The 27,769-nt window shown below is 42.1% G+C and overlaps 1 protein-coding gene across 2 annotated transcripts in view; it reads right to left on the reverse strand.

Moving 5' to 3' along the window:
- Window positions 1-387: 387 nt before the first annotated feature.
- LOC139540425 (tumor protein p53-inducible protein 11-like) overlaps window positions 388-27,769 on the reverse strand; it is a 127,616-nt gene continuing 100,234 nt past the window's right edge. For both annotated transcript variants that reach the window (XM_071344230.1, XM_071344231.1), the window contains exons 3-6: window positions 27,551-27,658; window positions 23,336-23,432; window positions 5,902-6,003; window positions 388-5,501 (exon numbers count right to left, since the gene is read on the reverse strand). In XM_071344230.1, coding sequence (XP_071200331.1) covers window positions 5,365-5,501; window positions 5,902-6,003; window positions 23,336-23,432; window positions 27,551-27,658 — 444 coding nt within the window. In that variant the 3' untranslated portion in view covers window positions 388-5,364. The remainder of the gene's footprint in view (window positions 5,502-5,901; window positions 6,004-23,335; window positions 23,433-27,550; window positions 27,659-27,769) is intronic.

Below are 27,769 nucleotides of genomic sequence, written 5' to 3' on the forward strand. Positions count from 1 at the left end.
ATGTAAAGACCTAGTTAGGACGTACAGCCATGCAGATCTGAGCTGTAGGAGAGGAGAGTCAAGTGGTGTTCGGTTGACAACATGGGCTGCGTCTAAAAAAATCCTTGCTTCCTCTCAAAGCTCATTGGAGGAGAGTATCCAAGGCCCCTACCTCGGACATCCTTGTCAAAATGAACTTTGAAAGAAATTGAGGAAAGATGTAGCAAGCTAGTAATGTTTTCAGACACAACCCATGTGTTTATGTTGTGAGGAAACTCCCTCATGCACAAACATATAAATATACTTTTCGCCTCTTGTCAAAACAATACTTTCATTCTGTTCATGGTTAACACATCCATTTTTTCACCATTTACTCACCATTTATTACCGTGCTTGATCACACCTCTCTGTACTTACTTTCTAGCCTTTATTACAGTATAGTGTGCTACAAAAGACACATGCTACATTCCTGTACACAAGGGACTGTATTGCATGCAATTGTCAACTAACGCATTATCAAAACAAGACACATACCACTTAAATGAAAACAATTAAATAGGGTTTAGACTCCAGTCACTGCATAGTTAAAAACCATTCCAGGATCACTCCTTAAATCAGAGAGTGGGCCTTTAATTCACCTTTGGAAAACATTCAACTAATGATCTATAGAATGTATACGTTCCCTGTTCTGTTCAAAGGAACTACACCACATGGCAGCAATACAGTATATGGCTACTTCATTTACAAGTATCAAGTGAATTGTGTGTTGGTTGTGATTGTTCTTTTAAAGGTTTTAAGGCAAGACTAAAGACAGATATGTTAGCTATCTATTAGAGTGTGCTACATTACTAATACAGAAGTCCCTGACATAACACAGAAATACTCTGCTGGTCACATTAAGCGCACAGTAAAAAAGAAAAGAAAAGTGTACCGTTCAAGATCAAGCGATTGTTATTACTCTGCCTTTAACCATGCTGGTATGGACAGACCATACAAATGTGCATGGTTTGGTTAGGTAACAGTTGGACCAATAAAAGTTGTATTGTTACCAACAGGAGATATGATCATCAGTAACCAATGGCTGTGTGAATGTACACTGTCCAAGCTGCAATGAAGCGTCACTATGTATTTCTGTGTACAGTAAGCCTATAAACATCTTGTCATTAGTGGATTCGTTTGTCAAAAATCTTGACAGATAATTGAATTAAAAAGGTTTTTATCTCAGAAAAAAGTGTTTGATTCCCTAGGTGCTCCATATTGTAAGCTCACTCTCAATAACATGTTAGCAGACGAGTTCTCTCTATCATATGTGACCTCTATGCCCATTTGACAGAATGAAAAGCTGACCTCTGACCTCCCTCAATGTTCTGGTCCAGGAAGCATTGAGAACAGACAATAGACACTGATCCACACTTTGTCAGCTGGAATTTGTCTCACCATTTGGGAGTCAGCATTTCATATCAACTCTAAGCTTAGATACAAGGCAGCAGGACTGATTATTGAAATAGAATAACTGACTTGAAAGGGAATGTCCATTCTAGTGCCTGTATTTCTATGGCTATGATGCTATTACACTCCACACCCTTAAAACAGAGTTCTATGTTTAATTTGGAGGACTGATAGAAAGCGATACGAGAGAGAGAGAGAGAGAGAGAGAGAAAATGTATACAGAATTCACTTCATGCACAGGAGAAGTAAAAACGTCACCAACACCATAAAAATTGAGAAAAACAAATGTAAACACAAGTAAAAAAACTCTTGGTCCTTGAAGTCACAGCATGTTCAAAATGTAACTCTACCCACAGATCAGAGCACACTCAATACTGCAATTTAAAAACAAAGCAAAATTACTGGACATAAAAACATAGCCTAGTACAGAGTAAATTGAAACACATCTCGGGCCTATTCCAAATGGCACCCTATTTCCTATAGTGCACTACTTTTGATGAGGGCCTATAGCGCTCTTGTCAAAAGTAGTACACTATATAGGAAATAGGGTATTATTTGTTACACACCCACTAAGTCACATGACTGGGAGGCTGGGAGGTACAGTACCAGAACAACCTTACTGCAAATGTCTGCCCCCTTTTTTACAACGACAACTTTTTTTACTCATAATCTTGTTCCACACACAAGTAGTGTACAGTATTTGGAGGAGCATGACTTAAACTCTTTGTACATTTTCACAATCAGACCCTTTCTCATTTCCATATACAGAACAGATTATGACACCACCAGACCACCATGTGTTGACTGCTGTGGTAATAATCAAATCTGGGGTCTAGTATAGCAAGGGGCTGGATGCATATAATAACCCATACACGCACCAAGCCCCTCCCACATCCCTGTTCAGGAGGACATAACGTCACAGAACGTTCAGATAGAAATATATTGTGTAGACCAGGCATTAGTGTCTGTCATGACTTACGTAAAGCATGTCAGCCCTACACATTACCAGTGGTGTAAAGTACTGAAGTAAAAATACTTTAAAGTACTACTTAAGTAATGTTTGAGGGTATCTATTTATGTTTTTACAACTTTTACTCCACTACATTCCAGATTTTTTTTTTTTACATTTGACCCACATTTCAAAAGCTCAGGCAAGACAGCAATGTGTTCCAATTCACACACCTATCAATATAACAAGTTGTCATCCATACTGCATCTGATCTGCTGACGGACTCACTAAACACTGTGTTTGTAAATGATGTCTGAGGCCGTGTCTAGACTTGACAACTTCATGCAGCTTTATGAATCTGATCATGGAATTCCGAACGCGTCATGTGTCTACACTTACAGAGCATTCGTAAAGTATTCAGACCCCTCCCCTTTTTCCACATTTTGTGGATTACATTTTTTCCCCCTCAACATTCTACACACATAATGACAAAGCAAAAACAAGTTTTTACAAAATTCTTATTTAAATAAGTATTCAAACACTTTGCTATGAGACTCTAAATTGAGCTCAGGTACATCCTGTTTCCACTGATCATCCTTAAGATGTTTCTACAACTTGATTGGAGTCCACCTGTGGTAAATTATATTGATTGGACATGATTTGGAAAGGCACACATATGAGGTCACACAGTTGACAGTGCATGTCAGAGCAAAAACCAAGCCATTAGGTAGAAGGAATTGTCCGTAGAGCTCCGAGACAGGATTGTGTCGAGGCACAGATCTGGGGAAGGGTACTAAAAAAGTTATGCAGCGTTAAAGTTCCCCAAGAACACAGTGGCCTCCGTCATTCTTAAATGGAATAAGTTTGGAACCACCAAGACTCTCACTAGAGCTGGTCGCCCAGCCAAACTGAGCAATCGGGGGAGAAGGGCCTTGTTCAGGGACCCGATGGTCACTCTGACAGAGGTCTAGAGTTCCTCTGTGGAGATGGGAGAACCTTCCAGAAGGACAACCATCTCTGCAGCACTCCACCAATCAGGTGTTTATGGTAGTGGCTAGATGGAAGCCACTACCCAGTAAAAGGCACATGACAGCCTGCTTGGAGTTTGCCAAAATGCACCTAAAGGACTCTCAGACCATGAGAAACAAGATTCTCCAGTGTGATGAAACCAAGAGTGAACTCCTTGGCCTGAATACCAAGCGTCACATCTGGAGGAAACCTTGAACCATCCCTGCGGTGAAGCATGGTGGCAGCATCATGCCGTGTGGATGTTTTTCAGCGGCAGGGACTGGGAGACTAGTCAGGATCAAGAGAAAGATGAACGGAGCAAAGTATAGAGATCCTTGATGAAAACCTGCTCCAGAGCGCTCAGGACCTCAGACTGGGGTCGAAGGTTCACCTAACAGGACAACAACCCTAAGCACATAGCCAAGACAACGCAGGAGTGGCTTCTGGACAAGTCTCTGAATGTCCTTGAGTGGCCCAGCCAGAGCCCAGACTTGAACCTGATCAAATATCTCTGGAGAGACCTGAAAATAGCTGTGCAGCGACACTCCCCATCCAACCTGAAAGAGCTTGAGAGGATCTGCAGAGAAGAATGGGAGACACTGCCCAAATACAGGTTTGCCAAGCTTGTAGCGTCATACCCAAGAAGACTCAAGGCTATAATTGCTGCCAAAGGTGCTTCAACAAAGTACTGAGTAAAGAGTCTGAATACTTATCTAAATGTGATATTACACTTTTTTTTTTATACATATGCAAACATTTCTAAAACCTGTTTGGGGTTTTGTATGTAGATTGATTAGGATTATAAAAATAATACTTTTTTTTAGAATAAGGCTGTAACGTAACAATGTGAAAAAAAGTCAAGGGGTCTGAATACTTTCCGAATGTAGATGTAAATGTGTCTACCGTGTCCCCGAATTCCCTTTCCCGCGCTATATTCAAATGCCAGTATGAATTCTACAAACGGTGGAATAGGCCAAATAGGACAATAACGCCACAACTGATGGCAATACCCAACTACTGTAGCTATCCTCTGTAACTAACTAGCAAGCTACTCTAAAGGGATTGCAAACGGGTTAGCATAACTCTAGCCAAGCAAAAACAGTTTTTCTAAATATTAGCTATCTGGCTAGCATCTATGAGGCCAGCAAACACTATCCTCACCTGCTAGGAACGCATTTCCTCCAACCTTATAATGAAAAGGTGCCTCGGTCCCAAAACACACGTTTTCTGGAGACTTGCGCGAGGAGTGCTGATCACGTCACCCACTGTATGCGCAATTCAGTAGCCTGATTGTGTCCAGACTGAGGAGAAATCCGCACGCAACGCATTCAGCCAGAATGAACACAATCAGACCAGTCTTTTCAATGCGATCTTCTTATTCTGATAGCAGAAGTCGCATGTAAGTGTGAAGTGTAGGCACGACCTGAGTGTTGGAGTCTGCCCGTCCGTTCATAAAATAAATTTAAAAAGAACATTGTGCCATCTGGTTTGCTTATTATAAGTCATTTGACATATAGAATGTACTTTTACTCAATTGAGTACTTGTTCCATCACTGTACTTAAGTACATTTAAAACCAGATACTTTTAGACTTACTCAAGTAGTATTTTACTGTGTGACTTTCATTTGAGTCATTTTCTATTGTCTCTTTACTTTTACTCAAGTATGTAAATGTAGTCCTTTTTGCACCACTGCACATTACATTTCTACACTTTCAACTAATATATATTTTTTAATTTAACCTTTATTTTAACTAGGTAAGTCAGTTAAGAACAATTTCGTATTTATAATGATGGCCTAGGAACAGTGGGTTAACTGCCTTGTTCAGGGGCAGAACGACAGATTTTTACCTTGTCAGCTCGGGGATTCGATCTAGCAACCTTTACTGGCCCAACGCTCTAACCACTAGGCTACCTGCCTCCCTCAATTACACCCCACCTCCCTCTGAGCCCACATCTGGAAGCAACTGTCCCCTCGCCATCAGATCTTCTTGGGTCGTCCTCTGCCCAGGTGGTAGTAGTAGAGCAGAGTGATCAGGAGGAAGATTACTCGGCTGAGGAGGAGGAGGATTGCAGCGTTGGGCAACGAGCCTATCTCCACTAGAGTGACTGACGTCACTGAAATTACAGAATTGAGACAACAGTTATAACTCAGAATAAAAAATATATTGTATGATACTCAGTCAGCAGGAAATATCCCTTTCATATTTAATGAAACTGAAGAGTGACTCTTCCACATGTGCAGCTCAATGAGACTCCAAACTGTGCTACTGTGTCTTGACCACTAGAGGACAGTGTTAACTCATACACAGTCTGAAGATAGTGCATTGCACAGCAGGAGCAAGGTCCTTGATATCAACAAAAAGTCTAGACAGATGACAACAACGCATGAAAAGCTATCAAACAATTTTTTATCATTATTGGAAAGAGTATACGGCCAGAAGGTCTGAGGAGCCTCCCTCAGTCAAATATGTGAATTGGTAGAAATATGAAAGGTTTTATAATCTTAAGCACTGACCTAAAAACTGGATGGCAAAGTAGCATGCTTCACTGAGCAGAGTCCACTGGATGATGATCTTCTCTTGTGTATAGACACCATTCCACATGATGAGGGACAGACCTGAAGGGGTCAGTTAGAGCTCAGGGTTAGAGTAAACACATTGAATGATGATCTCATGTGTACACCCCGTTCCACAAGATGAGATAGACCTGAGGGAGGAAATGCCATGAATCACAAGTCAGAGGTCAGGGGTTAGAGAGGCCATGGGAGAGGGGCCAATGTTATGTAGGCTTTCCTATTCCAAATCTAAATGCAAGCTGTATAAGCTGCAGTGTTCAGTGAATGAGGAAATTGCACACTCCAAAAACCCCTTGGCATGCTATCTACAGTATAATAAATACCTAATTTTAGGGCTCAAAGAAAATAAAAAGATCACCCAAAATGTAGATAATGAGGTCTTCCTGAAACAGAGTAAAACGTATGCCAATGTAACTATTAGGCCTACTGGTTCAGATTCAAGCATGAAAGTACAGACAAATAAGGATGTGGGCTTTTATCGAAGTCTTGGACATATTTCCAGGTTGATTTTCCATCTCTAATTACTCTCGTCTACCCACACACCCCACATGCTAGGACGAGGGAGGGAGGTGAGTGGAGGTGGACAATGAGATGAGCGAGGAGGGTGTTTGTGATGAGGAAGCTAGCAGTGTATCCCAGTCCTTTCATCCACCCACACATCCACATGGGAAGGGGGAAAGTGGGAGACGGTGGGGTGCTGAGCTGAGGGGTGACTGTGGGAGGGATGGAGGGATGAGGATGGTGTGACCGTGGAGTGATGGAGCTAGCAGTATGTATGTATATCCTTCCTGCATGCCAGGATCCATCTGTTCCATCTCCCTCTCCTCCCCTCCTCTCACTCTTTCCCTCCCTCTCTTCTGTGGTGTGTAAAATCATCCTAACCTCCTTTTCTTTTTTTCTTTTTTTTCTTTTTTCTCCTGCTTAATGTATTCCGCTCTTCTCCATTTCCCTCTTCCTTTTCTATCCCTCTTAATGTTTTCTCCATCTTTTCTCCTCCCCCCACTCCCTGAAGATTTACAATCACCCTATCCTCCTCAATCTCTCCCTCTTCATGCCCTCACCATCCCTTTCTCCCTCTGCTCATCACTTTATCCTCCTCAAGCCACACAATGTCACTGAAATTCACAAAAATTGAGATAACGGGACAGTTATATATTTTCTATCAGGACAGTTGGAAAAGATATCGGGACCCCTTGCAATCATGACGCAATAAGCACCTACACATGCAGACTGTACCTAAGTTACAGAAAGCTAAACCAACAACCACTAGGCTACCCGCCTCCCTCAATACACCCCACCTCCCTCTGAGCCCACATCTGGAAGCAACTGTCCCCTCGCCATCAGATCTTCTTGGGTCGTCCTCTGCTCAGGTGGTAGTAGTAGAGCAGAGTGACCAGGAGGAAGATTACTCGGCTGAGGAGGAGGAGGATTGCAGCGTTGGGCAACGAGCCTATCTCCACTTGAACATTAGGCTATAACTAGCCAAGCAAATGGCTCTGAAATACAAATAATACGATCATACACGTAACGTTAGCTAGCTAGCCAGTTAGTTGGATGCTTCTCCCTGTCACAGATGCCATGGTTTCCCTTAGTTTGAAGATGTAATCTCCAGAGTCAGGTGTTTTCTCCATCTCCTTAGCTATCATACTCTAATTCCAAATTTTTCAAAACTGTGAGTGGAGAGCAACACTTATATATTTCTTAGTAGAACGGCATATTTTTTAAAGCTGCGTTAGACAGGATTACCTACACATACTTACCAGCTCAAATAGACAGAAGCATGCTATATGGCAGACCAATCCGAACTCATCTCTCGGCATTTCCAGCCCAGTCATTATCTCAGCCAATCATGGATAGCAGGAAGGTTGCTGTCTTTTTCTGTGGCTAAACCAACTAGGCTAGTAATTTAACAATTTTATTCGTATTTACAGATGTCATACAAGTTTGTTATTAAGACACATGAAAGTTAACTTTTTCCAAAAGGCATTTCTGCCAAAAAACGCATTTTGATTTAAAAAAAAACATTACGTTCAAATGGCTCTCGTTTGAAATAGTGACCCGCGACATACGCTTAGTTTCCTGAAACGGGTCACATATGGAAAAGAGCAAATAAAGCAAAAGGATACATTTAGCATTAATTAATTGGTGTGTGTAAGTGTGTGTGTGCTGTGGGGTTGAAGCTATGAACCCATAGGCTTGGCTCTCTCATCCCAACCAGGCTATTCGGAGGGAGGGTGGACATTGAGCCTTTCATTGCGATAAGCATGTCCCATGCTTTCTGGCAGATTTCCTGGCTGGGATAAGTTCTTTCCTCTTCTGCCACACAGCTTCCGGGAATTCCTCGGGACAATCCGCGGTCCTAGCCACAAGGGCTAACCGCATCGCGGGCTGCTTTCAAGCCATCAAGAAAAACCTGCTAGCTTGATAAGCAGCTAGCTAGCAGCTAGGCAAGCTGCTACACCAAACAGCTCCTCAGACCCGGTCTTGGTTGGCAGGATCACTGGACAGGTAGTAGCAGTCCCAGCAACTGATACCAACCGCATCGCGGGATCCACACTCACAAAGGTAGCTACTAAGAAACGTTTCAATATTTTCAAAACAACAAACCGAGCTCTCCCTCGTTCCGCGTTCAACAGGAAGTGACAGGACAACATTCCACAGGCCACAATCAATAGCCTGATCAACTCTATGCAAAGGAGATGTATCGCGCTGCATGAGGCAAACGGTGGTCACACCAGCTACTGGCTGGTTTTCTGATCCACGCCCCTACCTTTTATATTAAGGTATCTCTGACCAACCGAAGCATATCTATATTCTCAGTCATGTGAAATCCATAGATTAGGGTCTAGTGAATTTATTGATTGATTTCCTTATCTTAAAATCATTGAAATTGTTGCATGTTGCATTAATATTTTTGTTCAGTGTATATACCAACATCTGTGATGTGTACAAAGCCATCCGCCACCCCCACGTCTATCTGTTGTTACTCCCCGCCTTCAAGCAGCAACTCAAAAGGGAGCCACCAACATAGAGACTAGTGAGGCGCTGGACAGAGGCAGACTCAATGCTCCACGACTGCTTCAAGAATACTGATTGGAATATGTTCAAAGATTCATCCACCCAGGATCACCAACATTGAGGATTATACATCGTCAGTCACAGGCTTCATTTGGAAATGTGCTGATTATGTTTTACCCACAATAACAATCCAGACATACCCCAACCAAAACCCCTGAATGAACGGTGATATCCCTACCATACAGCGAGCCCGTACTGCAGCATTCAATGCAAGCAGAACAAACCCTGATGACTCGATGGCGCCCAACGCGTACAAAGGAAGCAGGAACAAGCTCCACGAATTCATTAGGGACGCAAAAAGTTAATACAGACCCAAACTTGAATTGATAGAATATTTCTCACAAAAACAACCGTATTTCTGAAATGTCAACAGAGCACTGAGCGTACAGCAAGCTTTTTATTTTCAAAGCCTTTTACATTTACCTCAGCTCATGTCATGCTAATTTAGATTTTTGTGAGCCGCAGAAAAAACTTTGAAGACGACCACCACAACATGTAAAATCATCAAAGTTGTTCAAAGAATGCTGCACTGCTCTGTCAGCAGAGTTACAAAGCCCTCCACTTATATTGGCACCCTTGGTAAACATGAGCAAAATGGGCTGTACATTTTTTTTGATAAATTAAATTAAAAAAATATCCAAAACATGTGCCACAATTATTGGCACCCCTAGACATTCTTATGTGTACTGAAGTATATTCACATTCATATTTTACATTTCTTAAGTTCACCTGAGTGATAAGGAATACTTAAGTGGTAAGCCATGACTTCCTGTTTCACTGTGGTATAAATATGAGGTGACATACAGGCCAAGTTCCCATAGTCATCCATCACTATGGGAAAGACCTGAGAAAACAGTAATGATGTGGGACATAATGTTGTTGAGCTGCACAAATCAGGAAATGGCTATGAGAAAATAGCTCAATGGTTGAAAATGCCCATTTCCACTATCAGTGCAATAATTAAGAAGTTTAACTGGAGATGTTAACAATCGGCCTGGATGAGGACGTGCGTCTATATAGACCCCACGCACAGTGAGGAGGATGGTTAGAGTGGCCAAAAAATCTCTAAGGATCACAGCTGGAGAATTGCAGACGTTAGTTGGGTCTTGGGGTCAGAAAGTCTCCAAAAACTACGATCGGACGCCACCTACGTAACCACAAGTTGTTTGGGAGGGTTGTCATAAAAAAGCCTTTGCTGTCATCAAACAACAAACTCGAGCGCCTACAGTTTGCCAAGCGTTACTGGAACTTTCAATGTGACCGGGTTCTATGGTCAGATGAGACCAAAATAGACCTTTTTGGAAACAACCACCAGAGGTGGGTTTGGCGTAAACAGAAAGACTTCCATGCAGAAAAGTACCTCATCCCCACTGGGAAGTATGGTGGTGGATCTTTGATGTTGTGGGCCTGTTTTTCTTCCAAAGGCTCTGGACAACTTGTTAGGATATATAGTATCATGGACTCCATCAAGTACCAGCAGATATTAAATCAAAACCTGACTGCCTCTGCTAGGAAGCTTGAACTGGGCCTTGGTTGGATCTTCCAGCAGGACAATGAACCAAAGCACACCTCAAAATCAACACAAAAATGGTTCACTGATCACAGAAACAAGGTTTTGCCATGGCCATCCCAGACCCCTGGCCTAAACCCCATAGAAAACCTGTGGGATGAGTTGAATAGGAGAGTCCACAAGCATGGACCTCGGAATCTGAAGGATCTGGAGAGATTCTGTATGGAGGAATGGTCTCAGATACCTTGCCATGTGTTCTCCAACCTCATTACGCATGATAGGAGAAGACTCAGAGCTGTTATCTTGGCAAGGAGAGGTTCTGTGATCTGCTCTGACAGCTGGTGCTTAAAGCTAGTGAGGAAGATATGAGTCCCCAGCTTCAGTGATTTTTGCAGTTCGTTCTAGTCATTGGCAGTAGAAAACTGGAAGGAAAGGCGACCAAAGGAGGAATTGGCTTTGGGGGTGACCAGTGAGATATACCTGCTGGAGCGCGTGCTACGAGTGGGTGCTGCTATGTCGACCAGTGAGCTGAGATAAGGCGGGGCTTTACCTAGCAGAGACTTATAGATAACCTGTAGCCAGTGGGTTTGGCAACGAGTATGAAGCGAGGGCCAACCAATGAGAGCGTACAGGTCGCAGTGGTAGGTGATACATGGGGCTTTCGTGACAAAACGGATGGCACTGTGATAGACTGCATCCAATTTGTTGAGTAGAGTGTTGTAGGCTAATTTATAGATGACATCGCCGAAGTCGAGGATCGGTTGGATGGTCAGTTTTACGAGGGTATGTTTGGCAGCATGATTGAAGGATGCTTTGATGCGAAATAGGAAGCCGATTCTAGATTAAATTTTGGATTGGAGATGCTTAATGTGAGTCTGTAAGGAGAGTTTACAGTCTAGCCAGACACCTAGGTATTTGTAGTTGTCCACATATTCTAAGTCAGAACTTAGTGATGCTGGACGGGCGGGCAGATGGTGATGCTGGACGGGCGGGCAGGTGCGGGCAGTGATCGGTTGAAGAGCATGTATTTAGTTATATTTGCATTTAAGAGCAGTTGGAGGCCACGGAAGTGTTGTACGGCATTGAAGCTCGTCTGGAGGTTAGTTAACACAGTGTCCAAAGAAGGGCCAGAAGTATACAGAATGGTGTCGTCTGCGTAGAGGTGGATTAGAGAATCACCAGCAGCGAGAGCGACATCATTGATGTATACAGAGAAGAGAGTCAGCCCGAGAATTGAACCCTGTGGCACCCCCATAGAGACTGCCAGAGGTAAGGACAATAGGCCCTCCGATTTGACACACTGAACTCCATCAGAGAAGTAGTTGGTGAACCAGGTGAGGCAATCATTTGAGAAACCAAGGCTGTCGAGTCTGCCAATAAGAATGTGGTGATTGACAGAGTCGAAAGCCTTGGCCAGGTTGATGAATACGGCTGCAGAGTAATGTCTCTTATTGATGGCGATTATGATATCGTTTAGAACATTGAGCGTGTCTGAGTTTCACCAGTGACCAGCTCGGAAACCAGATTGCATAGCGGAGAAGGTACGGTGGGATTCGAAATAGTCGGCAATCTGTTTGTTAATTAACATGGCTTTCAAAGACCTTAGAAAGACAGGGTAAGATAGATATAGGTCTGTTTGGGTCTAGAGTGTCACCCCCTTTGAAGAGGGGGACGACTGCGGCAGCTTTCCAATCTTTGGGAATCTCAGACGATACGAAAGAGAGGTTGAACAGGCTAGTGATAGGGGTTGCGACAACTTCGGCAGATAATTTTAGAAAGAGAGGGTCCAGATTGTCTAGCCCAGCTGATTTGTAGGGGTCCAGATTTTGCAGCTCTTTCAGAACATCAGCTATCTGGATTTGGGTGAAGGAGAAATGGTGGGGGCTTGGGCGGGTTGCTGTGAAGGGTGCAGGGCAGTTGACCGGGGTAGGGGTAGCCAGGTGGAATGCATGGCCAGCCGTAGAGAAATGCTTACTGAAATGATCAATTATAGTGGATTTATCGGTGGTAACAGTGTTTCCTAGCCTCAGAGCAGTGGGCAGCTGGGAGGAGGTGCTCTTATTCTCCATGGACTTTACAATGTCCCAGAACTTTTTTGAGTTTGTACTACAAGATGCAAATTTCTGTTTGAAAAAGCTATCCTTAGCTTTCCTAACTGCCTGTGTATATTTGTTCCTAACTTTCCTGAAAAGTTGCATATCACGGGGGCTATTCGATGCTAATGCTGAACGCCACAGGATGTTTTTGTGCTGGTCAAGGGCAGACAGGTCTGGAATGAACCAAGGACCGTATCTATTCCTGGTTCGACATTATTTGAATGGAACATGCTTATTTAAGATGGTGAGGAAGGCACTTTTAAAGAATAACCAGGCATCCTCTACTGACGGGATGAGGTCAATGTCATTCCAGGATACCCCGGCCAGGTCGATTAGAAAGGCCTGCTCTCAAAAGTGTTTAAGGGAGCGTTTGACAGTGATGAGGGGTGGTCATTCGATCGCGGACCCATTACGGATGCAGGCAATGAGGCAGTGATCGCTGAGATCTTGATTGAAAACAGCAGAGGTGTATTTGGAGGGCAAGTTAGTTAGGATGATATCTATGAGGGTGCCCGTGTTTACGGATTTGGGCTTGTACCTGGTACATTGATAATTTGTGTGAGATTGAGGGCATCAAGCTTAGATTGTAGGACGGCCAGGGTGTTAATCATGTCCCAGTTTAGGTCACCTAGTAGCACAAGCTCAGAAGATAGATGGGGGGGCAATCAATTCACATATGGTGTCGAGGGCACAGCTGGGGGCAGAGGGTGGTCTATAGCAAGCGGCAACGGTGAGAGACTTGTTTCTGGAAAGGTGCATTTTTAGAAGTAGAAGCTCAAATCGTTTGGGTACAGACCTGGATAGTAAGACAGAACTTTGCAGGCAATCTTTGCAGTAGATTGCAACACCACCCCCTTTGTCAGTTCTATCTTGGCGAAAAACGTTATAGTTAGGGATGGAGATTTCAGGGTTTTTGGTGGTTTTCCTAAACCAGGATTAAGACATCCGGGTTGGCAGAGTGTGCTAAAGCAGTGAGTAAAAAAATCTTAGGGAGTAAGCTTCTAATGTTAACATGCATGAAACCAAGGCTTTTACTTTTACAGAAGTCAACAAATGGGAGCACCTGGGGAGTGGGAGTGGAGCTAGGCACTGCAGGACCTGGATTACCTTCTACATCACCAGAGGAGAAGTAGGATAAGGGTACGGCTAAAGGCTATACGACCTGGCCATCTAGAACGTTCGGAACAGAGAGTAAAAGGAGCAGGTTTCTGGGCACGATAGCATAGGTTCAAGGCATAGTGTACAGACACAGGTAAGGTAGGATGTGAGTACATTGGAGGTAAACCTAGGCATTGAGTAATGATGAGAGAGATATAATCTCTAGAGACTTTAAACCAGGTGATGTCATCGCATATGTAGGAGGTGGAACAACATGGTTGGTTAAGGCATATTGAGCAGGGCTAGAGGCTCTACAGTGAAATAAGACAGTAATCACTAACCAGGACAGTAATGGATGAGGCATATTGATATTAGAGAGAGGCATGCGTAGCCAAGTGATCATATGGGTCCAGTGAGTGGTTGGACTGGCTGTGGACACGGCGATTCAGACAGTTAGCAGACCGGGGCTAGCAAGCTAGCAGACCGGGGCTAGCAAGTTAGCAGTTAGCAGACCGGCACTAGCAAGTAAGCAGAAGGGCCTTTGGGGGACGTCGCGATGGAGGAAAGTCGGTTTGCCTCCTCATGCGGTGACGTCGATAGACCAGTCGTGAATTAGTAGGGTTCCATGTAGCTCTAGATAGCTAGCAGGCCGCGGTTAGCAGAACGGGCCTTCAGCGGAAATCGCGCCTGAGGGGCCTGTTGGAATCCTCGGGCAGATTATGTCGGTATTCCAGTCATAGAGGATCGGCGGGGTTCCGTGCCCCGTACTGGCAGTAGAAGGGCTCCGGATATTGTAGCCCAGGTGTGGGCTTCGGTGATATCCCTGGAGCCGTAGCCGGGCTTGCTTCAGTATAATTGGTGTTTGCTCCAGGATGGAAACGCTAGCCAGGAGTAGTCACCCGGGATTGCGGTTAGCTAGTTGCGAAGATCCAGATGAAAAGGTTCAGAGTTTGCGATAGGAATCCGTGGATATGGAGAGAAAAACAGGTCCGTTATATTCTGGTTTAAGTCACGTTGTACGAACTGGTGAGAGCTTTCCGAGCTAAAGTTTAGCTGATGACCGCTAGCAGTGTTTTTCTGACTGATAGCTGGTAGCTCATTAGCTGGCTAGCTTCAGTTGAGGGATTCCAGATCCGAAGTAAATAGAACTACTTCAGAAAAAAACTGATCCACGCCACATTGGGTGAGGCGGGTTGCGGGAGAGTATTTAGAAGTTGACGTTTCGGAAAATGTATTTAAAAGATATGAGAAGAAAAATATATAAAAATAAATATACAAGGAACACGATGGGACAAATACAAAGACGTCTGACTGCTACGCCATCTTGGAATCAGTGAGTAATGAATGAAGGGGTGCCAATAATTGTGGCACACAGATAAAATTCTTTCGATTTTTGTAAATAGAGAATAAAGACCAAGAGAATAAACAATAAATACTTATTTTTACAGCCTGTTTTGCTCATATTTACCAAGGGTGTCAATATTAGTGGAGGGCACTGTAGGTGCTTATTTGACTGTTAAAACTTCTTAAGACTAGGGGGCGACATTTTCACTTTTGGATGAATTGGTGCCCAAATTAAATCGCCTCGTACTCTGTCCAAGATCATATGATATGCATATTATTATTACTATTGGATAGAAAACACTATGAAGTTTCTAAAACTGTTTGAATTATATCTGTGAGTAAAACAGAACTCATACGGCAGGCAAACTTCCAAACAGGAAGTGAAAATTCTTAAATGGGTTGCTGTGAAAGGCATCGCCTATTCAATTGCCTTATATTTATGGATCTGTATGCACTTCATACGCCTTCCACTAGATGTCAACAGGCAGTAGAACGTGGAATGAAGCGTCTAGCCTGATGTGGGACCGAATGAGAGTCTTTGGAGTGACTGGTCAGGCATATTGCCAGTTCTTGGCCACGCACACTACGCATGTGATGTCCTTGTCTGCAATGCGTTAGATAGACATGAAGAAATGCTCCGTCTGGGACGTTATTGGATATATATGAGAAAAACATCCTGAAGATTGATTCTCAACTGAGTTTGACCAGTTTATTCGATTTGTAATATAACTTTTTGAAGTTTTCGTTCATTAGCGTAAAGTTCTATGAACACTTGAACGACACATGCTAGCCAAAGTTGCTAATTCGACAGAAGTAATGGACATTATAAAACAAAAAAACTATTTATTGTCGAACTAGGATTCCTGGCACTGCATTCTGATGAAAGATCATCAAAGGTAAGGGAATATTTATGATGTAATTTCGTATTTCTGTTGACTCCAACATGGCGGAGAATGGCTGAGCGCTGTCTCAGATTATTGCATGCTGTGCTTTTTACTAAAGTTATTTTTTTTAAATCTAACACAGCGGTTGCATTAAGAACCAGTGTATCTTTAACCTCTTAGTGAATAGGGGGCGCTGTTTTCACTTTGGGGAAAAATCGTGCCCAAATTAAACAGCCTCGTACTCTGTTCTAGATCATACGATATGCATATTATTATTACTATTGGATAGAAAACACTCCGAAGTTTCTAAAACTGTTTGAATTATATCTGTGAGTAAAACAGAACTCATTTGGCAGCAAACTTCCAAACAGGAAGTGAAAATTCTGAAAATGGGGCTCTGTGTAAGGCCTTGCCTATTCAATTGCCTTTTATTTATGGATCTGTATGCACTTCATACGCTTTCCACTAGATGTCAACAGGCAGTAGAATGTTGCATGGGGTGTCTAGCTTGATGTGAGACCGAATGAGAGCTTTTGGAGTGACAGGTCCGCCCTATTGGCAGTATTTAGCCGCGCACCAGGGAATCCCACATTGTCTTCTGAAATGCGTTAGGTATACACGACGAAATGCTCCGTCTTGGAATTTATTGGATACATATGAGAAAAACATCATAAAGATGGATTTTCAACTGAGTTTGACCAGTTTATTCAACGTTTATTGTGACTTTTGGAATTTTTCGTTCCATGCGCCAAGAGTTGATGGACATGTACCCTCCACAATGCTAGCCAAAGTTGCTAATTCGACAGAAGAAATGGACATTCTAAAACAAAACAACGATTTATTGTGGAAATAGGACTCCTTGCACTACATTCTGATGGAAGATCATCAAAGGTAAGATAATATTTATGATGTTATTTCGTATTTTTGGGGAATATGTTGGCTCCAACATGGCGGAGAATTGCTGGGCGCTGTCTCAGAATATTGCATGCTGTACTTTGTACTAAAGGTATTTTTTTTTAAAAATCTAACACAGCGGTTGCATTAAGAACCAGTGTATCTTTCATTTGCTGTACAACATGTATTTTTTGTAAAGTTTATGATGAGTTTTTTGGTTAGATTACGTGACTGTCCAAAATTTGTCCGGACAATTTGGTGCATTATGGCACCGTATTCACAATGTAAAACCAGGATTTGTAGCTATAAATATGCACATTTTCGAACAAAACATAAATGTATTGTATAACATGATGTTATAAGACTGTCATCTGATGAAGATGTTCAAAGGTTAGTGATTAATTTTATCTCTATTTGTGGGTTTTGTGAAAGCTATGTTGGCGGTGAAAACATGGCGTTGTGTGTTTGGCTATTGTGGCGAGCTAACATAAATATATATTGGTTTTCGCTGTAAAACATTAAAAAAATCGGACATGTTGGCTGGATTCACAAGATGTTTATCTTTCATTTGCTGTATTGGACTTGTTAATGTGTGGAAGTTAAATATGTCTAAAAAATATTTTTGAATTTCGCGCGCTGCGAAGGCAACTGAATGTTGTGGGTGTTCCGCTAGCGGAACCCAGGGGCGAGAAAGGTTAATTATATGTTAAACATGTATCTTTCATCAAAGTTTATGATGAGTATTTCTGTATTTCACGTGGCTATCTGTAATTACTTTCGCTATTTTGAAGCCATTTCTGAACATGGCGCCAATGTAAAACCACGATTTTTGGCTATAAATATGCACATAACCACTACATGGTTCAATGTCGCACAAGATTTAGAAATGTCCTTTTTTTGTCCATTAAAATAACTTACAATTGGTCAGAAATATTAGCCTTTTTTAGTACGCCTATGTATAGATATTCCATAAAAAATCTGCCGTTTCCAGCTACAATAGTCATTTACAACATTAACAATGTCTACACTGTATTTCTGATCAATTTGGTGTTATGCTTAGCCCCAGTGATGTACTGGGCCGTACGCACTACCCTCGTAGTGCCTTGCGGTCGGAGGCTGAGCAGTTGCCATACCAGGCAATGATGCAACCAGTCAGGATGATCTTGATGATGCAGCTGTAGAACTTTGAGGATCTGAGGACCCATGCCAAACCTTTTCAGTATCCTGAGGGGGAATAGGCTTTGTCCTGCACTCTTCACAACTGTCTTAGTGTGTTTGGACCATAATAGTTTGTTAATGATGTGGACACCAAGGAACTTGAAGAGCTCAACCTGCTCCACTACAGCCCCCTTGATGAGATTGGGGGCGTGCTCGGTCCTCCTTTTCCTGTAGTCCACAATCATCTCCTTTGTATTGATCACCATGAGGGAGAGGTTGTTGTTCTGGCAACACACGACCAGGTCTCTGACCTCCTCCCTATAGGCTGTCTCATCGTTGTCGGTGATCAGGCCTACCACTGTTGTGTTATCGGTAAATTTGATGATGGTGGAGTCTTGCCTGGCCATGCAGTCATGAGTGAACAGGGAGTACAGGAGGGGACTGAGCACGCACCCCTGCTGGGCCCCCGTGTTGAGGATCAGCGTGGCGGATGTGTTGTTACCTACCCTTACCACCAGAGGGCGGCCCGTCAGCAAGTCCAGGATCCAGTTGCAGAGGGAGGTGTTTAGTCCCAGGGTCCTTAGCTCAGTGATGAACTTTGAGGGCACTATGGTGTTGAACGCAGAGCTGTAGTCAATGAATATCATTTTCACATAGGTGTTCCTTTTGTCCAGGTGGGAAAGGGCATTGTTGAGTGCAATAGAGATTGCATCATCTGTGGATCATTTTGGGCTGTATGCAAATTGGAGTGGATCATTTCATGGCTACAGACGTGAGTGCAACAGGTCGGTAGTAATTTAGGCAGGTTACCTTAGTATTCTTGGTTCAGGGACTATGGTGGTCTGCTTGAAACATGTTGGTATTACAAACTCAAGCTCGGAGTACACATCCTGGTAATCCATCTGGCCCTGCGGCCTTGTGAATGTTGACCTGTTTAAAGGTCTTACTCACATCGGCTACGGAGAGCGTGATCACACAGTCATCCGGAACAGCTAATGCTCTCATGCATGTTTCAATGTTACTAGCCCCGAAGAGAGCATAGAATTTAGCTCATCTGGTAGGCTCGTGTCACTGGGAAGCTCGCGGCTGTGCTTCCCTTTGTAATCTGTAAAGTTTGCCAGCGTCGGAGCACAAGCAAGTCTCTTCTTCTTATTGGTGTCCTTTAGTAGTGGTTTATTTGCAGCAATACGACCATGAAGGCCTGATTCACACAGTCTCCTCTGAACAGTTGATGTTGAGATGTGTCTTACTTTAACTCTGAAGCATTTATTTGGGCTGCAATCTGAGGTGCAGTTAACTCGAATGAACTTATCCTCTGCAGCAGAGGTAACTCTGGGTCTTCCTTGTGGCAGTCCTCATGAGAGCCAGTTTCATCAGAGCGCTTTATGTTTTTTGCGACTGCACGTGAAGAAACATTCAAAGTTCTTGAAATTTTCCGGATTGACTGACCTTCATGTCTTAAAGTAATGATGGACTTTAGTTTGTCTTAGCTTATTTGAGCTGTTCTTGACATAATATGAACTTTGCCTTTTACCAAATAGGGCTATCTTCTGTATACCACTCCTACCTTGTCACAACACAACTGATTGGCTCAAACGCATTAACCTGTTTAGGATGGGGGCGCTGTTGTGACTATTTATGCTAATCGTGTAATTTTTGAAACGGCTTCCCACAAAGTTCTTGATCGTACAATATGCATATTATTATTATTATTGGATAGAAAACAGTCTATAGTTTCTATAGGAGTTGAAATTTTGTCTCTAAGTGGAACAGAGCCCATTCTACAGCAATTTCCCTGACATGGAGTCAGATTACAGAAATTTTGGCCACTGTTCTGGAGTCAGTTAAAAGGGCACTGTTATTGCTATGACTATACGGACACTGCTTACGTCTTCCCCTGGATGTCTTTACGTGATGACGATTTGAATGGGGTCGATTGCGCGTTCACAGGCACTATAAATTAAAAAACCCTGAGGCTAGTCACTCTTTTGGAGCTGCGTCATGCGCCTAGAGGACACCGACCCGCACCTGTTCCAAGCATTAGTGGAGGGAGTAATATTACTCTGGTCATGTTTCTACTCGTTATGGGAGTTAAAAACATCATAAGGTAGTTAATTTAAAGCGTTTTATAGCAATTTATATCCGTTTAGTGCGATTTTGGGACATTTATTTCTGAAACGCTGTGAATTGCTGGGCACGCTTCCAGTTCATCCCGAACGCAGTTGGCATTTCCACATGGCAAGAGGACAGCTTTCCACCAAAAGACGATTGGACCCAAGAAAGGATCCTTTGCCCAAGATACTGATGGAAGAACAGCTCAAAGTAGGACATTTTTATTATGATAAATCGTGTTTCTGTCGAAAAATGTTAGTGGCTTAGGACGCCATGTTTTTTGACGTAGCTTCGCTTGGCGCAAGCTGTATTGAAAAGTAAGGATAATTAAAAAAATGTAATTCCGCGATTGTATTAAGAATTAAATTGTCTATCAATCCCTGTCCACCCTATATTTTTTAGTCACGTTTATGAGTATTTATGTATAAGAGTAGATCACTGTCTAAGTGGCGCACAGACTTTTTCTGACCAGCTGAGCTACATTTCACATTGTCTAACCATGATTTTGGTGGCTAAATATAAACATTTTCGATCAAACTCTATATGGATTGTGTAATATGATGTTACAGGAGTGTCATCTGAAGAATTCTGAGAAGGTTAGTGAAAAAATTAATATATTTTGGCGATGTTTACTTTTATCGCTCACTTTGGCTAGAATCAATGCTGGGCTGCTATGTGCTATGTGCTATGCTAATATAACGATTTATTGTGTTTTCGCTGTAAGACACTTAGAAAATCTGAAATATTGTCTGTATTCACAGGATCTGTGTCTTTCGATTCGTGTATGCTGTGTATTTTTACGAAATGTTTGATGATTAGTAAGTAGGTAAACACGTTGCTCTAAGTAGTTTTTCTATTCCATTTGTGACGGTGGGTGCAATTGTAACCTATGCCATCTACCTGAAATATGCACTTTTTTCTAACAAAACCTATCCCATACCATAAATATGTTATCAGACTGTCATCTGATGAGTTTTTTTCTTGGTTAGGGGCTATAAATATCTTAGTTTAGCCGAATTGGTGATAGCTACTGGTGTTGGTGGACAAATAAAAGATGGTGGATTATGCTAATGTGTTTTTAGGTAATAGATGTACATCTTTACATATTGTGTCTTCCCTGTAAAACATTTAAAAAATCGGACATGTTGACTGGATTCACAAGATCTGTGTCTTTCATTAGCTGTATTGGACTTTAATGTGTGAAAGTTAAATATTTTTAAAAAATATTGTTTTTGAATTTCGCGGCACTGGTTTTTCAGTGGGGGTGGGGGGGGAGTGCCGCTAGCGGCACTCTCATCCTAGACAGGTTAAGAATGAAAGAAATGCCACTAATTAACTTTAACAAGGCACACCTGTTTAATTGAAATGCATTCCAGGTGACTACCTCATGAAGCTGGTTGAGAGAATGCCAAAAGTGTGCAAAGCTGTCATCAAGGCAAAGGGTGGCTACTTTGAAGAATCTCAAATATAAAATATATTTAGATTTGTTTAAGACTTTTTTGGTTACTACATGATTCCATATGTGTTATTTTATAGTTTTGATGTCTTCGCTATTAATCTACAATGTAGAAAATAGTAAAAATAAAGAAAAACCCTTGAATGAGTAGGTGTGTCCAAACTTTTGACTGGTACTGTATGCCTATACAGTTGAAATCTGAAGTTTACATACACTTAGGATGGAGTCATTAAAGCTCATTTTTCAACCACTCCGCAAATTTCTTGTTAACAAACTATAGTTTTTGGCAAGTCGGTTAGGACATCTACTTTGTGCATGACAAGTAATTTTCCAACAATTGTTTACAGACAAATTATTTCAATTATCATTCACTGTATCACAATTCCAGTGGGTCAGAAGTTTACATACATTAAGTGGACTGTGCCTTTAAGTTTTAGAAGCTTCTGATTGGCTTAAATGACAACCTTCAAACTCAGTGCCTCTTTGCTTGACATCATGGGAAAATCAAAAGAAATCAGCCAAGACGTCAGAAAAAAAATTGTAGACCTCCACAAGTCTGGTTCATCCTTGGGAGCAATTTCCAAATGCCTGAAGGTACCACTTTCATCTGTACAAACAATAGTACACAAGTATAAACACCATAGGACTACACAGCCGTCATACTGCTCAGGAAGGAGACGTGTTCTGTCTGCTAGAGATGAACGTACTTTGGTGCGAAAAGTGCAAATCAATCTGAGAACAACAGCAAAGGACCTTGTGAAGATGCTGGAGGAAACAGGTACAAAAGTATCTATATCGTCATAACCTGAAAGTCCGCTCAGCAAGGAAGAAGCCACTGCTCCAAAACCGCCATAACAAAGCCAGACTACGGTTTGCAACTGCACATGGGGACAAATATTGTACTTTTTGGAGAAATGTCCTCTGGTCTGATGAAACAAAAATATAACTGTTTGGCCATAATGACCATCGTTATGTTTGGAGGAAAAAGGGGGAGGATTGCAAGCCGAAGAATACCATCCCAACCGTGAAGCACGGGGGTGACAGCATCATGTTTTCGGGGTGCTTTGCTGCAGGAGGGACTGGTGCACTTCACAAAATAGATTGCATCATGAGGGATGAAAGTTATGTGGATATATTGACAACTCAAGACATCAGCCAGGAAGTTAAAGCTTGGTCGCAATTGCGTCTTCCAAATGAACAATGACCCCAACCATACTTCCATAATTGTGGCAAAATGGCTTAAGGACAACAAAATCAAGGTATTGGAGTGGCCATCCCAAAGCCCTGACCTCAATCCTATAGAACATGTGTGGGCAGAACTGAAAAAGCGTGGGCGAGCACAGAGGCCTACAAACCTGAGACTCAGTTACACCAGCTCAGGAGGAATGGGATAAAATTCACCCAACTTATTGTGGGAAGCTTGTAGAAGGCTACCCAAAACGTTTGGCCCAAGTTAAACAATTTAAAGGCAATGCTACCAAATACTAATGTGCATGTGCATGTAAACTTCTGACCCACTGGGAATGTGAAGAAATAAATAAAAGCTGAAATAAATCGTTCTCTCTTCTATTATTCTGACATTTCACATTCTTAAAATAAAGTGGTGATCCCAACTGACCTAAGACGGGGAAGTCTTACTAGGATTGAATGTCAGAAATTGTGAAAACGTATTTTAAATGTATTTGGCTAAGGTGTATGTAAACTTCCAACTTCAACTGTACATCCAGAATATGTGTGCACTCACTGAGCAATGCTCCCCCATAGAGTCTGATGGAGACACTGGTGTTGTTGAGCTCCTCTTCAAACACTATGTCATACAGCTGCTTGGGCAACACCAGGGCCTGCAGAGGGAACACAACACAGCACACTCATCATCTTAATCACAACATGCACCATTGTAGCAATACTTCGGGGGATAGTTTGAGGTCCCGGAGCATAGCTCGATCAACCACGGGCAGCGGTTCTAACTACTGCTCCAAGAAAGCTAGGTCTGTTTGTGACAAAATCACCAGGCAGTTGCTCCTCAAATAGAGCATTCGACAGAGCATAACTTAATTTACCAATAAACAATGTGGCTTCCTGTACCCCCGCAGTAAAACCATTCACAGACATAGTAACAGGCTCTAAGGTCATTCAGCTACACAGTAAATTTAGGGGCAGACAAAGGCTGAGCTGTTCCTCCCAGATGTCCCATAGAGATAGTGTAGTGAAGACTAACTGTATGGGACTCTGTTCACTAAAGAGAGGGGAGACTGAAAGAGTGGACAAACTGCCTCCTTAATAACTCCTAGTGAAATATTTTGGTACAGTACAGTTCTAAACCACTCGTGAAAGTTCTAAACGGTGAAAGATAACCCTACTGTCAAGCCGGAGAATAGAAACACTTCAGGTGAGTAGTGGTTACAGAGGTCTGGATCATGTTTTACTACAGGTAAATGTCAAAATAAAGGAAATATTTGAGTAAATGAGGGATAGAAAGTATATTGAAAGCAGGTGCTTCCACACAGGTGTGGTTCTTGAGTTAATTAAGCAATTAACATCCCATCACGCTTAGGGTCATGTATAAAGATACCCTGCTGCCCATTATTTTCTACCATGGCTAGAAGAAGAGATCTCAATGACTTTGAAAAATGGGTCTCTTAAAAGGAGTGTGTGTCTCATTCATCAGAGCTCAACCCAATTGAACACTTATGTGAGATGCTGGAGCGTCGCCTGAGACAGTGCTTTCCACCTTTCCACCTAATATGGTCACCTGTTACGGTGACCGTATTACCGCCACACCGGCAGTCACGAGTAGTGACCGCAGCCAAATTCCACACGACAGTTGAGTCACAGTAACTAGGCTTCTCCAAAACTGCGCTTTGATGTCGCTGATGGTCAGCGGTAGCCTACCAAACGTGCTAATGGCCTGGTACTCAGCGCTCTATTGTCCCTCTTAATAAATGCAAATGCGATCGAAAATCAAATCAAACACTTCATGAGAGCCCTGGCATTCAGAGTTTACGCAGAATAGGATAATCTTTGTAGCAGCGAAAGCCAGCTCCTCATAGCTAGTTGATGCATGGAATGAAATAAGTGTTCCTATGAGCCCACGGGGCGCAACATTATAGGCTATGATATGAAATTGGGTGAGAAAACAGAGTTTTAATGACCTCATAAAAAGACGAGGATCCCATCCTCGTCTAGTAGGCTAGGCATACTAGGCATACTATATTTACTTCTCACATTTCCTAATATTAAGCACATTGCTTTGCTTTACAACCGAGGTAGTCTACCTGGCTGGCATAAAAATTGACTGCAGGAAAAGCGTCCTCCATTCGCTATTCAAGTGCAATATATATGGCATCTTTTTCCCCAGCCCCTGTTCCGACAGGTGCATGATAATGGCCAATTCTAAATCAACTAATTTCACATGCAGTACCAGTCAAAAGTTTGTACATACCTCATTCAAAGGTTTTTCTTTATTTTACTAATTTCTACATTGTAGATTAATAGTGAAGACAAAAATTATGAAATAACAATTGAAATCATGTAGTAACCAAAAAAGTCTTAAAACAAATCAAAATATATTTTATATTTTATATTATTCAATGAAGCCACCCTTTGCCTTGATGACAGCTTTGCACACTCTTGGCATTCTCTCAACCAGCTTCATGAGGCATCACCTGGAATGCATTTCAATTAAAAAGGTGTGCATTGTTAAAAGTAATTAGTGGAATTTCTTTCATTCTTAATGCGTTTGAGCCAATCAGTTGTGTTGTGACAAGGTAGGGGTGGTATACAGAAGATAGCCCTATTTGGTAAAAGACCAAGTCCATATTATGTCAAGCACAGCTCAAATAAGCAAAGAGAATTACTTTAAGACATGAAGGTCAGTCAATCCGGAAATTTTCAAGAACTTTGAAAGTTTATTCAAGTGCAGTCGCAAAAACCATCAAGTGCTATAATGAAACTGGCTCTCATGAGGACCACCACAGGAAAGGAAGACCCAGAGTTATCTCTGCTACAAAGGATAAGTTCATTAGAGTTAACTGCACCTCAGATTGCAGCCCAAATAAATTATTCACAGAGTTCAAGTAAGAGACATCTTAACATCAACTGTTCAAAGGAGACTGTGTGAATCAGGTCTTCATGGTCAAATTGCTGCAAAGAAACCACTACTAAAGGACACCAATAATAAGAAGATACTTGCTTGGGCCAGAAACACAAAATCTGTCCTTTGGTCAGATGAGTCCAAATTTGAGATTTTTGGATTCCAATCGCTGTGTCTTTGTGAGACACAGAGTAATTGAACAGATGACCTCCGCATGTGTGGTTCCCACCGTGAAGCATGGAGGAGGAGGTGTTATGGTGTGGGGGTGCTTTGCTTGTGTGTGATTTATTTAGAATTCAAGGCACAATTTACCAGCATGGCTACCACAGCATTCTGCAGCGATACACCATCCCATCTGCTTTGCACTTAGTGGGACTATCATTTGTTTTTCAACAGAACAATGACCCAAAACGCACCTCCAGGCTGTGTAAGGACTATTTTACTACGGAGGAGAGTGATGGAGTGGTGCATCAGATGTGGGAACTCCTTCAAGACTGTTGGAAAAGCATTCCTCATGAAGCTGGTTGAGAGAATGCCAAGAGTGTGCAAAGCTGTCATCAAGGCAAATGGTGGCTACTTTGAAGAATCTTAAATGTAAAATATATTTTGAGTTGTTTAACACTTTTTTGGTTACTACATGATTCCATATGTGTTATTTCATAGTGTCGACGTCTTCACTAGTATTCTACAATGTAGAAAATAGTAAAAATAAAGAAAAACCCTTGAATGAGTAGGAGTGTCCAAACTTTTCACTGGTACTGTACATGATTTAGTATATGTAAAAATGTAGCCTAGCCCATAGGCCTATATGTTTTGATAAGGTTTGTATCACAGCTTAAGTGGCCAAATAAATCTAAGAGTAGCCTATAGGCCTAGGACCCCTGGAACAAGGTTGGAGAGCCCATAGCCTAGTTAAAGGTATGGGTTTTTGTGAATAAGAGACTGAGGAAGTCTAAGAGTCCATGCTTTTCAAACTACTTTTTTCACATCATACAGCCTGAGAAAGCATTAGAAATCAAAACATTCAACATAAGTTTTTTTTAATCACAACTAAAGCAGCATACATAACTCTAAAATAAGCATGTAGGAGGACCCGTTTGAAATGATCACTTTGTTAACTGCTCAACACAGAATAGTGCACACTACCTCAGAAATAGTTTGGGGAAAATATCCTTTCCATTTTATTCAGCTATGTTCAATTCTATTCTTGTTACTTTTAAATAATATACAATAATGCCACAGGAAGTATTTCATTTGCTATTCTGTCGTTCTGAAATAGGCAATATTTTCTTCATATTATAATTTTTCTTTCGATTTATTTGGATGGTGCAGGCAACCCTGGTCCTAGAGTGCCACAGCCAGTTCATGTTTTCGATTTAACCAGGCAATCACTGAATTGATCAATTAGCTCAGTTGGTCAGGTGTGGTGCCTAGTTGGAACAATCTTGCAGTATCTGTGGCACTCCAGGAACAGGGTTGCCTACCCCTGGTGTAGACTATATTAAATGGATTTTGGCTTTTTAAATGTTGATGTTCCAAAGGTCAGCATCAGTGGCTTGTAGGCTTTGTGTAATTAACAGTCAACAACCATGAGACCGGCAGTAATTTGCATGACAGTTACCGGCTGACAACATTTCATGACCGCCACACAGCCCTATTTCCACCACCATCAACAAAACACCAAATGATGGAAATTCTTGTAGAAGAATGGTGTTGCGAATACACCCCAAGGCGCTTTGTCGCTGTTCCGGCAGCTCGCAGTTGCCCAATGCCCTATTAAGACACTATGTTGCTGTTTCCTTTATTTTGGCAGTTACCTGTATGTGTGTGTTGTGACTGTGTGTCATTCAGACTCTATCAACTCACCATCAAGGCCATGACTGTGAAGGCTACTGCAGAGATGAGGATCCAGACCCTCAGTCCAACAGGCTCTCGCACCTGATACTTGATGTCATTCCCCAACATCTGACTGAGCTGTGTGTGTGAGAAAGAGACACACACAGGGAGAGAGACAGAGAGAGAGATGACGAGGAAGGAAAGAACATCATGAAGACATTTTCTAATTAGAGCTAGTTAATGTCTATT

The sequence above is a fragment of the Salvelinus alpinus genome, chromosome 15, assembly GCF_045679555.1.
Source record: "Salvelinus alpinus chromosome 15, SLU_Salpinus.1, whole genome shotgun sequence".
NCBI classification, from domain to species: Eukaryota; Metazoa; Chordata; class Actinopteri; order Salmoniformes; family Salmonidae; genus Salvelinus; species Salvelinus alpinus.